At 43.7% G+C, this 14928-nt stretch overlaps 1 protein-coding gene across 2 annotated transcripts in view; it reads left to right on the forward strand.

Moving 5' to 3' along the window:
- The window catches only part of PPP3CA (protein phosphatase 3 catalytic subunit alpha), a 348928-nt gene that overhangs the window by 251002 nt on the left and 82998 nt on the right, over positions 1 to 14928 (forward strand). For both annotated transcript variants that reach the window (XM_075350740.1, XM_075350748.1), the window contains exons 5-6: positions 2371 to 2516; positions 14207 to 14346. In XM_075350740.1, the coding sequence (XP_075206855.1) occupies positions 2371 to 2516; positions 14207 to 14346 (286 nt within the window). The remainder of the gene's footprint in view (positions 1 to 2370; positions 2517 to 14206; positions 14347 to 14928) is intronic.

Below are 14928 nucleotides of genomic sequence, written 5' to 3' on the forward strand. Positions count from 1 at the left end.
GAATGATTTGATAGAAACATTTGATACTATAATTAAAAGCCCCTTACAACAAATGTAGATGTCAGCCAAACAGTGATTCGGCCGATCATTTGGCCGGTAAGTATCTTCCTCTGGGCAGCTTTCCAATGTTCTCTATCAGAGAGCTGCTGCCTGACATCTCTGGTCATGGCTTATCTCAGGAAGAACAAAAGGATTGGCAGTCCACAACTGGACATGTTAGATCCTTATCTTCCCTGAGAATCATCTGTCCAGGGCCCCCATACACATAAGTATGGAGGTAGTGAGCGCTCCATCAATGGAAATCTTCAGGCAGAAGGCTGGATAAACATATAGCTTGGATAATTTAGGAAAACCTGCACTCGCAGGGAGTTGGACCCAATGTCCCTTGGGGTCCCTTCTAACGCTACCATTCTCTGATTCTATGACTTTTGGCCGAACATGACCATATAGGTGGGTTCTGACAATGTTAGTCTGTTCTGTATGAAGGGTGTTAGTGGAGGTCTGTTATCATACTTGGACAAACGTGATCAATCTTGTTTATTTTGTTTACAGATAATTCTGACTAGATTTTACTCTTCAATGTGGCTCTCCACCATAGAACTGAAAATGACTATACATTTACCATGTATACTCACCCTACCTGGTGCCCTCCATGTGCCTCCTTCACTTCCCTCCATTCCTCCTGATTCCGTTATAGTTGTTGCAGTGACATGAGCAGTCTAGTGGTAACTCTAAATCATGACTCTCCTTCCTTTCATGTCCCATTGCACAAGAAAGGCAGGGAAGGTGTGGTTTATTCCACTGCAACGGCCATCATTGGAGGAATGAAACGCCGATCTGAGCAGAAGGGGCAGCTAGAGCCAGACATAGGGTACTAGGTTTGGTGACTATATAGGAGAAATATACTAGCTTCGAAATCGGAATGTGGTCTACTAAGAAAAAAACACAGTAACTACAATGAAATATGATGATGGTTCAAAGATGATTTACAGTTGTTTTGCTGCCTTTGGCACTAAGTGCCTTGACTGTAAGTAAGGCGTCATGAAATCTGAAGATTACCAAAGAATATTAGGTCACAATGTAGTTCCCAGTGTCAGAAAGCTGGGTTTGCGCCCCAGGTCATGGGTCTTCCAGCAGGACAAATCCCCAAACATACTTCAAAAAGCACCCACAACTGGATGGAAACAAAGTGCTGGAGACTTCTGAGGTGGAAGCAATGAGTCCGGATCTAAATCCCATTGAACACCTGTGGAAAGATCTTAAAATTGCTATTGGGAGAAGGCACCCATCAAGTATAAGAGAAATGGAGCAATTTGCAAAAGTAGAGTGGTCCAAAATTCCAAATGAGAGGTGTAAGAAGCTTGTTGATGGTTATAGGAAATGATGCAGTTATTTATTCCAAAGGGTGTACAACCAGATATTAAGTTGAGGGAAGGAAATAAACGTGTGTATAACAAAATGTGTGTAATGCAATAAATTCATGGGAGAAATACTTCATTTTCTGGAACAATTTCAAGGGTACCAACACCTTCGGCCATGACTGTATCTATCTGTCTATCCCTTTATCTATCTATCTATCCCTCTATTTATCTATCTATCTAGCTATCTATCTATCTATCATCTAGCTATCTAGTTGTCTGTCTTTCTACCTGCCTACCATCTTTGCACACCTTTAGCACATAAAAATCTTTCATTTCCTGAATGCATTTAATTCTAGTTTGTGTCACACATGTCATCCGTGTGATGTACGTGTTTTACACTGACCCATGGGACCTTTGTCATCCGTGGTGACGCTGTGCTTAACTTATAAAACCATGTACGGATGGCTGCATTATCCTTTTTTTTTTCCATGGCAAATATTAAACAGTGAAATGGACTTAAAAATGTTTATTTTAAGTTTGAAGTTTATACATGTATAGTGACATGGATTTTTACAGTAAGTACAGCAGCCTCATTGGGTCTAAATGCTTCACTATGTACGCAGATTATTCTTTCTTTTAAAAATGTTGGCTTTTTTAACGTTAAAATGTTACCAGATTTCAGAATATTAAAAAACTTCTTATTGCTGCTTAGGCAATAGATGATTTTTTTTTTATTTGTTCATGTATAAAAAGTATTTAGAAATAATGTTTTAAAATATGTCAGTATTACAAATGCAAACCGAAATATTAGCAATAATGATTTATTCTGAGGTAACTTTTTTTGCCTTTTTTTTTCATAAGATTTGTTTTTTTGTTTTTTGCCTTTTCTTCCATAAGATTTGTTTGTTTGTTTTTTTTTTTTGTTTTTGTTTTTCTTTTTTGTAGAACTCTTGTGACCGTACAATTATTGCTTTTTAATGTCTATTTTTTTTTACTATGCTTTTTAAAGGTAAAATAAAATATTCAGAAAGAGTGTATGATGCCTGCATGGATGCCTTTGACTGCCTTCCTCTGGCTGCTCTAATGAACCAACAGTTCCTGTGTGTACATGGTGGCTTATCTCCAGAAATCAACACTTTAGATGACATTAGAAAAGTAAGTGCCTATAAAATAGACTGGTTGTTAGTGCTTTTGTGCAAAGATCTCATCTGTACACATAAAAACAAGCCATTGCTTTGAAAGTGAAAGTGGCTGACATCATTCAAGAAACACTAGGTTATTATTATTAGTTTTTATTATTATTATTATTATTATTATTGATGATGATGATATGAATTATTTTTGGAGCACTATTGATCCCATTGTGCTGTGCATGTACATACAAAATACTGCTATAAATTACAGTGAACACACTAGCTACTGTTAGGGCACACAATTCCAGAGGATGGGGGATACTCAGGAGAAGTCTTACAGGTAAGTTATGTACCCTTCTTTACAGATCCTATTGTCCATTGCCATGAAACCTGCAAGGAAATATGAGCAAAAAGATTTTAAAAATGTTGTCATTTTATCTCTGTTCAGAACTATAAGTGCTTTGATTCTTTTGATAGTGATAAAAAAGGTTTGTACTGTCCCTGCACTCATATACTATAAATCTGAGATGCCTAGTGCACTTCTATTATCTTAAAAAGACTTGTAATGCAGCACCTGCTCCTCACCTCTCACCCCTCTGTATGGGACATTACGTCACACATCATTGTGTAGCTCCGTGCTGTATCAGTCAGCCTCCTATAATAGCTGCTTCTGCATTCTGAGAAGAGGTGGTGTGATGTCCCAGAAGCTCTGCACTGTATCTGTCTCCTGATGCTTCCGCTGTCTGAGAAGAGAGGGCGTTACCACACTTTCTGTGCAATGCATAGACGCATCAGGAGGCTGACCGATACTCACTTCAGGGAGCTTTTGGAATGTCACACCCTTTGTTATTGAACTGTGGAAGCATCAGGAGACTGATACAGTAGGGTTCTTCTGGGACGTCACGCCCCATATTCTTGAACAAGAGAAGCAGCTACGAGGGGCTGCTGATAAATAAGTCTTTGGCTTTTTGATCTTTTTTGTTTCTATGGTAACGAATGTTACATCACATGAAAGACTTATGTGTCTAATATACTTTACAGACCAAAAGTTTGGACACACCTTCTCATCTCTAGAACAACTGTTAAGAGGAGACTTTGTGCAGCAGGCCTTCATGGTAAAATAGCTGCTAAGAAACCACTGCTAAGGACAGGCAACAAGCAGAAGAGACTTGTTTGGGCTAAAGAACACAAGGAATGGACATTAGACCAGTGGAAATCTGTGCTTTGGTCTGATGAGTCCAAATTTGAGATCTTTGGATCCAACCACCGTGTCTTTGTAGAAAAGGTGAAAGGATGGACTCTACATGCCTGGTTCCCACCATGAAGCATGGAGGAGGAGGTGTGATGGTATGGGGATGCTTTGCTGGTGACACTGTTGAGGATTTATTCAAAATTGAAAACATACTGAACCAGCATGCCTACCACAGCATCTTGCAGCGGCGTGCTATTCCATCCGGTTTGCGTTTAGTTGGACCATCATTTATTTTTCAACAGGACAATGACCCGAAACACACCTCCAGGCTGTGTAAGGGCTATTTGACTAAGAAGGAGAGTGATGGGGTGTTTCGCCAGATGACCTGGTCTCCACAGTCACCAGACCTGAACCTAATCGAGATGGTTTGGGGTGAGCTGGACCGCAGAGTGAAGGCAAAAGGGCCAACAAGTGCTAAGCATCTCTGGGAACTCCTTCAAGACTGTTGGAAGACCATTTCTGAAGACCAGTCCTGAAAATAAAGAAAACTCTTTGAATGAGAAGGTGTGTCCAAACTTTTGGTCTGTACTGTATGTTTTAAAAAATTTGTGTTTGTTTATGGCAACAGTGTTTTACGCATGCGAGAAAACAAAATGACGAAGTCTAATGCGATATTCACAACTGAGAGCAGATGAGTGATAAAATTCTGGTTTCTGCAAGGAAAGTCCGCAAAGGATATTCATGGTAATATGTCACAGACATTGGGGATCACTACCCTTCATATTCTGGGTAGAACTGGGTAGAACTGTGTTGCCAAATTTAAAACAGGCCAGTTCAGGGTGCAAAAATCAGCTACTAAGGTGTTGGCATCTGTGTTCTGGGATAAGGAAGGCGTGCTACTAGTGGACTACCTTCAAAAGGGTTCCATCATCAATGCAAAGTATTACATTGAACTTTTGGACCAATTGAAGGCAGCTCTGAAAGCCAAAAAGCGCGGTAAGCTGTTCAAAGGAATTTTATTCATGCAAGACAACGCTTCGATTCACACTGCACAAGCGACCACGGCAAAACTGGCAGAGCTGAGCTTCCAGATGGTTGACCACCCACCTTATTCACCAGATCTAGCTCCCTCCGACTATCATCCATTTCCAAACCTGAAGAAACACCTCAAGGGTACCAAATTTCACACCATTTCTGATGCCATAGCAGCTAAGGATGCCTGGTTTGAGGCACAACAGAAATCCTTCTTTTTGGTTGGCTTACAGAACTTGGAATACCGATGTAAGACGTGTGTTGTCATCAGTGGAGAGTATGTGGAATAAATGTAAAGTTTAATCATCGTATCGTGTTTCTTTCTGGGTAGAGCTAAAGACTTATCAGCAGCCCCTCGTATTATAGGAGGCTGACTGATACAGCTTGGAGCTGCATAGTGATGTGTGAGGAGGGGTGAGGGATGAGAAGCAGCTACTGTAAAACTGAATTACATGTGTTCTAAAGACAATAGAAGTGCACTAGGCATCTCCGCTTTACTGTGCATGAGTGCAGGGACAGTACAATTTTTTTTTTTTTTTATCTCCCCAGAGTATCAGTTTAAATGATAATATTGCTACTATATAGCTACTATAGATGCTATTATAAGGGCCCACTTTGCCTGCCAGACAAATCTCAGCTTTTTCAATTGAAACCTAAAAAAAGATGGTCCTGCGCCTAGATATTATTATTACGCACTTGCTATGGTGCCCCTTGGTGTTCTCATCATTAGTTTACCTGTGCAGCGCGGAACTCACTCCCCTGCAAAAACATCCAGGTGGTGAGGCTGAGCTACTGAGCATGTACGACCACTGGTACTGGCCCAGATTAGGAGGAGGTTCTAAGAGAGAACAAAAGAAACACCAGAGAGTGACATAACAAGTATATTACAGTAATATCTAAACATTGGAGGCCCAAAATGTAAAGAAAGGAGAAAAGGTGATGTGAAAAATTGAGGGATACACCTGCTTCAAGGTCCGAAATGTAAGTAGTAGTTAATCATCTCCGCCTCCACTGTTCTCACAGATCTTGCCAGTTCTTCTTCTCCATGAAAAATTACCAGAATTCCAAATTCTCCAAATAGTTGAGCAGATTTTGTTTTACTTTAATAGATTGCATGCATTATTGCATATTTACTAAGTTATTTTTTATGGAATATGCAGTTGATAATAAGTGGCTCTTTGAAACACAACCTGCATATTTATCAACACATTATTTCATTGCCGAGTATTTCAGTTACAAAGCCATGAATAATTTACAAGCCTAAAATAAGTTTGGAACTCTAGCTCCGTATTGCATATTTTATGATACACATTTGAAGCTGAATCTCTGAATGCATCTTCCTAATGAAAGTTTTCTTCTTTTTAATTGAACGTCAAGGCGATGAAATATCACTTCATTCCCCTCAAATAATATTAAGCCTTGGGCTAAAATTTTGCCGTTTCATCGCTGAATTATTTACATTTTACTTTCCTTCCTGACTGAATTAGCCGGCTTGATAGATGCATGAATCAATGTGACAAGTCAACTGCAACTTATTCTTATTAAAGGTTTCTTAAGGTTTGCTGTCCTTGCACTGACTGAAACATCTCAAGACCTGGATATTAGTTACAAGTAAAATGTCAGCTTCATTACATTAAGATGTAGGGTTATTTTACTGGTTAAAGGAAATTTGTCAGGTCCCCAAACACTGTAAACCGCCACTATTGCGTTGTGCAGCCTTATTCCTGCCTTGAAATGATGTGCTTCCAGTACAAATGCTCATACTGTATGTGCAAAATCAACTTGTGTACCGCTGCAGGCAATCTGAAAGATAACCCGGAATAGTCCGGATGGGTGTTTACTCACTTGGACTAATCCTTTCTCATCTGAAGTACCATAAACTTCCCGCGACCTCTCGCCAGTCCCTGAACTCCCTCGCGTGTACTGCTCCCAGCTTCATTAGCGCATGCACTAGAAACAGTGCTCTTATGCTCAGCCATCTGCCATGGAGGAACTCCGAACTGTGCCCAGAATATACTATGTGTGGGTTCTGATACAGCACCATGGTGCCCGCACTTTTTAGAAAGCTGACCCCTTACTTGTTATAGATACACTTTCTCACAGTTTTTGAAGGTACTCAGCAAGGAGGCTGTGCTAAACATCTTGGAGAACTAACCACAGATCTTCTGAAGATGTAGACTTGTGCATATACCATATTTCTGAACTTGGGTGTATGGAACGTCTGTCATGCCCACAAAGGTGTGAATAAAGTTAGTAGGGCAGGATTAGTACAGAAGAGTAAACAACCCACCGGACTAGTCCACAATTTTCCTTAAATTACTTTCAACAAACCGATGCATTTATATAGTACAATACATTCATCATTTTAGTACAGCAATAAAGTTGTATAACCTAATGGTGGCAGTGTTTGGCTTCCTGATAGGTTTCTTTAAAGGGAAGGTATCGTCAAAAAAAAAAATAATAACTGAAAAAAATGTAAAGTAATAATGTTTAAATGTTTTGTTTAAATATTATTTTTTTTTTTTTAATTGTGCAAAATATAAAAAAAAAAATTAAAAAGTTTGATATTTTCCACTGTTAAACACTAGGGGGAGCAGCTTCTGAAATCCTACTGAATTTCCACTGTATAAAAAGCTCAGATTACAGCCTGCCGTAAAGTGGGCGGAGTCTGCTCTCCTGTGTGTGATGTCGCCTCCCCCCTCCTAATCTGAGTGTTTACAACAGATAACAGAGAATGACATGTAGGGACACAGTGCACAGCCATTTTCATGGTGACCAGAAATGCCTAAAGTGTCACCAAGGATAGCAGGAGTATCACACAGGATAGGATTAGATACACGGCTCAGCAGACAGCATAACCCAGGACAGGATTAGATACACGGCTCAGCAGACAGTATCACACAGGAGAGGATTAGATACACAGCTCAGCAGACAGTATCACACAGGAGAGGATTAGATACACAGCTCAGCAGACAGTATCACACAGGATAGGATTAGATACACAGCTCAGCAGACAGTATCACACAGGATAGGATTAGATACACAGCTCAGCAGACAGTATCACACAGGGGAGGATTAGATACACAGCTCAGCAGACAACATCACCCAGGACAGGATTAGATACACGGCTCAGCAGACAGTATCACAGAGGGTAGGATTAGATACACCGCTCAGCAGACAGTATCACACAGAAGAGGATTAGATACACGACTCAGCAGAAAGCATCACCCAGGACAGGATTAGATACACGGCTCAGCAGACAGTATCACACAGGATAGGATTAGATACACAGCTCAGCAGACAGTATCACACAGGATAGGATTAGATACACAGCTCAGCAGACAGTATCACACAGGAGAGGATTAGGTACACAGCTCAGCAGACAGTATCACACAGGAGAGGATTAGATACACGGCTCAGCAGACAGCATAACCCAGGACAGGATTAGATACACGACTCAGCAGACAGTATCACACAGGATAGGATTAGATACACAGCTCAGCAGACAGTATCACACAGGAGAGGATTAGATACACAGCTCAGCAGACAGTATCACACAGGAGAGGATTAGATACACAGCTCAGCAGACAGAATCACAAAGGATAGGATTAGATACACAGCCCTGCAGATAGTATCACACAGGATAGGATTAGATACACAACCCTGCAGACAGTATCACCGGTACACACACAGGTACTCACATGCAGTGGCGCGCGCGTGCACACACACACACACACACACAATCACCCCTGATGGGGACCTTGTGCCACACACATACAATCACCCCTGATGGGGACCTTGTGCCACACACACGCGCACACACACACACACACACACACACACACACACCTTTCACATCATTCCTCCCTGTGACCTCCGGTGGGCGCTCCAGGCAGCTGTGCTGCATGCCATCCTCCCCTGCGTCCGGCCGACATTTCACACATCCGATCGCATACACTCACACATCCGATCGCATACACTCACACATCCGATCGCATACACTCACACATCCGATCGCATACACTCACACATCCGATTGCATACACTCACACATCCGATCGCATACACTCACACACACTCACGATATCGCACATACCTGTACAATCGCGCGCACACACACACACACACACCCCACGCACACACACCACACCACACACACACACAATCACCCCTGATGGGGACCTTGTGCCACACACATACAATCACCCCTGATGGGGACCTTGTGCCACACACACACACACACACACACACACACACCTTTCACATCATTCCTCCCTGTGACCTCCGGTGGCGCTCCAGGCAGCTGTGCTGCATGCCATCCTCCCCTGCGTCCGGCCGACATTTCACACATCCGATCGCATACACTCACACATCCGATCGCATACACTCACACATCCAATCGCATACACTCACACACACTCACGATATCGCACATACCTGTACAATCGCGCGCGCGCGCACACACACACACACACACACACACACACACACACACACACACACACACACACACCCCACGCACACACACCACACACACACACACAATCACCCCTGATGGGGACCTTGTGCCACACACATACAATCACCCCTGATGGGGACCTTGTGCCACACACATGTCACGGACGGGGAGGAGGGTGTCAGCACACTACGCTCACCCCTTTCTGCTCGGGTCCGGCGGCCGCTGCTCAGTGGTGGCTCGAGCTGTAGGCCGGATCCCGGGGGTTCTCGAGCGGCACTCCTCGCCCGTGAGTGAAAGGGGTTTGTTGGGTGTGGGGATTGTTTATTGTCCGTGACGCCACCCACGGTTGTGGTGATTTCACCACCGCTGCTCAATATGGGGATCCCGGGGATGGTGATGCGGAGCAGCCAGGTGTTGTGTTGCCCCTCCGTGGGTAGGGGTTGGTGATCCCGGGGCCCGGTGATGAGATGGGAGATGCAGGGCCTGGTGGGCGCAGGGACACGGGGGCAGCGCTGTGCCTTGCGGCACTGTGGTACTCACTCAGCCTGAGACGTTGACACAGTTTTACGGTAAACCACACGGCTGGAAAGACGGTTCCCACGGACGGCTGCACTTGCTCTCCCAGTAGGTGACGGTGATGTCCCTTTTCCTTGCACCTTTGTTTCTGTGTTGGTAGCGATGGGTTCCCACCGGTAACCCGCTCCCCGGCTTCAAGCTGGACCGGAGGAGCTCTACTCTTTGCCCGCAGGCGCTGGCCCTGAGAAACTGGTGCCTTGGCGGTGGCGGTGTTTCTGCTACAATGGTTGGGCTGTTGCCTTCAATCGGGACTTGGTTGTTGGGGGATCTACGTCCCCTTCACTGACGGATTTGGCAAATTATGGCGACTCCTAGCCTTGCCGGGGTCCGAGAGGCCCCTGCCCTGGTGCTGACTGTCCTTTGGTACACTGCTCCAGACCGCCGGGCCACTACCCGTCCGCGGTCCTTCCAGGAACTTCCAGATGGTCCCCCTTCAGACAGTCACCGCCGTTGCTGACCTTGCTGACCCTGTCCTGCACACAGCTGGACTACTTCAGGCTTTCTTTCTGTCACCTTTCTTCAACTTCTCCTACTCCTCCTTTACCACTTCCACTTCTACTTCACTTTGCTGTTTACTCAAGCTCCCCCTGAGCTAATCTTCACTCAAGCCCTGCCTGGGCTAAAAACTGCCTGGTACTTCCTGCCTCCAGAGCTGTGTCCTCCTCGGTGGGCGGAGCCAACCGCCTGGCCCACCCCCTGGTGTGAACATCAGCCCCTGGAGGAAGGCAACAAGGATTTTAGTTTAGCTTTGGTGTTCCTAACTGGGATGTAGGGTGTGGTGGTGTGATGACCTGTGACCCCTGGCTTGCCCAGGGCGTCACACACACACACACACACACACACACACACACACACCTTTCACATCATTCCTCCCTGTGACCTCCGGTGGGCGCTCCAGGCAGCTGTGCTGCATGCCATCCTCCCCTGCGTCCGGCCGACATTTCACACATCCGATCGCATACACTCACACATCCGATCGCATACACTCACACATCCGATCGCATACACTCACACATCCGATCGCATACACTCACACATCCGATCGCATACACTCACACATCCGATTGCATACACTCACACATCCGATTGCATACACTCACACATCCGATCGCATACACTCACACATCCGATCGCATACACTCACACACACTCACGATATCGCACATACCTGTACAATCGCGCGCGCGCGCGCGCGCACACACACACACACACACACACACACACACACACACACACACACACACACCAGCCGCGGCGGGCAGAGCTGGGGGAGCTGCGGCAGCGGGCAGAGCGGGGACTTGGGAGGACGGAGGGAGGGGGGTGTCATTGGAGACGGTAACGGCGGCAGCAGTAGCTGGGGCAGAGCAGGGGCTGGGGAGAACGGAAGGATGAGATGTCATCGGAGACAGTAAGGAGGGGAGGGGAGGGGAGGGGAGGCGGCCTGTACTCACACATCCCGGCGGTTGACAGGGGTAAAGTGGAGCAAACAGCACACGCTGTGAGCTCCACAATAATGGCGCTAAACTCCTCCCTCTTGTGTTCTGGACAGCCCAGGGGGCGCGTCCACGTCACAGCAGACGCCCACTGTAACGTATGACAAGGGGTCGGAGCCCGACTATCAGAGTCTATGCACAGGGGCTGCCATAAAGGAAGGAGTTACTGTCGTTACACACAAGGCAAATCCAGCATGGCAGCCCCCAGTGCCTCCAGTAAAATAAGAATTACATAAAAACTAAATAAGCTGCGATTTTCATTTTGTATTAGAAATACTTGATTTCATAATCACTATTTTTAATACAAAAATAAAAAACCGCGATACCTTCCCTTTAAAGATTACTTTTAAGTTTTCCTCAATTTTTGCTTTCTTAAATATCTGGACTCTTCATGAGCTAATAATTTTATGGAGCTGCTTTTCTCATAATTCGTTGTTGTGCTGTTCCTGTTCTTACGCCTTAATATTTATTAATACATTTACATTTGGGTGTTACCATTCCCCTTTGTCAATGTGACATTGTCAGCACTGCTTAGACTGTTGTAGACCAAATGGCAACACCAAATTGTTATTTTTCCATACATTTTAGGATTAATAACAAAGGAATTGCACAACACTGAGCCATGAGGAAAAAATGTTGTGGAATTGATGTATCATTGTATCATGGGAAAACAAATATCTATTTAAAGTGGAATTCTATTTCTTTTTCCATTTAATTCTCTCTTCCACTAGCCCCCCCCCCATATGTAATTCAGCTAGAATTGCATTATTTACTTTCTATTTCTATCTGGAAATCTATTATATTTTTCTGTTCAGTTAGGTCATGTGATCAGGTGGGGAAATCACCTGTAAATTACATAGTTTAATTTTCTACACAGGAGTTTGAAATCTCAGTCACCAGAAGTTCCTTTTTGATGCAGTTGAATGGACATTACCCCGTAGTTCTCCATAGGGGAAGTTAGAAGCTCTTATCAAAGATAATGATGATGACTGCACAGTGCCTGTCATACCGTTAGAATGTAGGAGATCACAGTTCAGTCTCTCTGGCTGTAAATTTATGATCTATTAGATTATTTAGATGAGTTTATAGAGAGGGATAATTACATTTTCATCCCATCAGGTAGAGATGGCACTGGCTCTAACTGGTCATGTGATGCTGTGCTGATACAGCATTGGGATATAGCAGAGCACAGAGAAATTAGCTTCTTTACGCCCCGTTCACACGTTACTGATTCAGGTACGTATGACACCATTTTTATACGTACCAGAATCCGACATACACAGACCCATTAAAATCAATGGGTCTGCACACGCATCAGTGATTTCTCACGGACCATGTGTCACACACGTGTGTTTGTGTGTTCTGCACTGAGACAAGTCCATTTTTCTCCGACAGCACTGATGTCACACGGACCGCACAGTGTGTGACCCCTACCGGAGAAAACACTTGTCTTTGAAATAAAATTATTTTCTTTACTGACCTGTCTCCATTGGTGCGGTCTTCCGTGCTGCTGTCACTTGCTTCAGGGCCTGCTCATTATGCTCATGAATATTCACTTCACCGTGGAACCAGAAGCAAGTGCCGACCGCAGCGCTGGAGACATCAGCACCATGGACAGCAGCGCCGGGAACAGGTGAATAAAAAGTTCTTGCTCTCCATGTGCTATCACGCATAGCACACAGAGGACACACACGTGCCAAAATCACAGCACACGGAGGGCCGTGTGTGTTTTTCACTGGCGTGTGAAAGAAGTCTTAAAGAGATGTGTCAGAAGCCCCTTCCTGACATGTGTTGTAATAGTACATCACATCTCCTGCCCCCCTGTTTCTTTCAGGTCCCCGTGTGTGGAAGAGGTTTAGGAGATAAGTTAGCATCCTACCAGAAAGATGCCAGCTGTGTTCCCATTGATGTTGTTTACCTTTTTATGCTGCTTTCAGTCACTAACAGCAGCATTTAAATAATGTGATTGCTGTTGCGCTCATGCACCAGCGTTCATTGAGCCCCCCATGGCACAGTCACAGGTTATTGATGCGTTGTCATGGCAGCAAAGCGCCTTCTGAAGGCAACTATTGCACCCAGTATTGGCCAAATGTGAAGACAGCTTGTGGATAGGTTTCATAGGAGAGTGAAGAAAAGAACCCAAAAGCCTTAATTTTGGGTTGTTTTTTTTTAACTGCCACACGCAATAAAAAGTGATCAAAACATTATACTATACAGCCCAAAATGGTATCAATGAAAATGTCAGCTTTTCATTTAAAAAACAAACTGTCACACAATGTCATTGAAGAGAAAGTAAAAATATACCGATCTCAAAAATAGTCAGGGGGAGGGGGAGTTAGCAAGTGGAATTTATTTTCCAAGACATTGTTTGCTAAAATTAATGGTGTCAATCCAATCTACAACTAGTCTTGCAAAACACAACCACACGTACGTCTACGTCAACGTAAAAATAACAAAGTGCCTCTTGCAATAAGGGAATTAACAAAATGTAACTGCAAAAATCAATGAGGGAAAGGGGTGAGGAGGTGCTCAAACAATGTGTAACAATGGGTATTGGCCACACAGAGGAGGACTACCCAACTTGGAATCACCATCTATAAGCCAAACTAATACGCACAATTAGGAGTCCCTACCTAACCCTTCCATAGGCTTTGCATGGTAACTTATTAGTTTTGTTAAATTTCCCCATCTGCACCCACTGCATTGTAAATTGGTGTTATAATGAAGATGTCCACAGTAATCGCTAGGGCTGGGGTAATTCGATGCTACTATCAGCAGGGATTTTTCTGACGAGATTCGTCATAGTCTTGTGGAATCTTTCAATGAACCGTCATTGTACTGTGTGAAGTTTTCTCATCTTCAATTATTACATTACGAAGGATCTTACATTTGAATTTAATTTGTAATGTAATTGTCTATTTCAGAAATTGAATTAATTATTGTTTATTTGCTTTTCTCAGTTAGATCGCTTTAAAGAACCCCCTGCATATGGGCCCATGTGTGACATTTTGTGGTCAGACCCCCTGGAAGACTTTGGAAATGAGAAAAGCCAAGAACATTTCACTCACAACACGGTCAGGGGGTGCTCTTATTTTTACAGGTAAGTGGATTAGAATGTTACTGACCGATGAATTTGTCGCGTAGTATTCTCTTTTTGGACCATGCCCCCAACTCTTAATTTGATTCAAGGTGGTTGACTGGTGACTTCTGGGACCATACTTTTGCTTTTCAACGTTAGTTGGTTATTGTTTCAGTAGTCACTGGTGAAGTTGACTGACGTCTCTGGGCTGCACCTTAGTTGCATAAATGTTACTACAGCCAGTAAAGAATGGAATAACCTAAATAATCTCTTTCTGATGGTTTCTGGGAATTTTGTGATGAGAACTGTCTGTTTAATAACAGAGATATTGTAAAAATTGATAACTGTACTGATTTTACATTTCCCAATTTAGGGGGAACAGTCACTTTTGAATTCTAGTATTTGCTATGTAAACAATTAATACTGAGTAACGAATTAAGATTAAATTTTCTAATTAAATCTTACTTCCTAAGCAGTCACGTAACACAAATCACACATGGACGAGACTCAAAAAAAACTTGCTTACAGAGGTCAAAGAAAACAATAATTGACTCCAGGTTTCTCATTAAAGCGTAACCGCTGTTTTAGTTTATCAATAGCACA

Source organism: Anomaloglossus baeobatrachus, chromosome 1 (assembly GCF_048569485.1).
Source record: "Anomaloglossus baeobatrachus isolate aAnoBae1 chromosome 1, aAnoBae1.hap1, whole genome shotgun sequence".
Lineage (NCBI taxonomy): Eukaryota > Metazoa > Chordata > Amphibia > Anura > Aromobatidae > Anomaloglossus > Anomaloglossus baeobatrachus.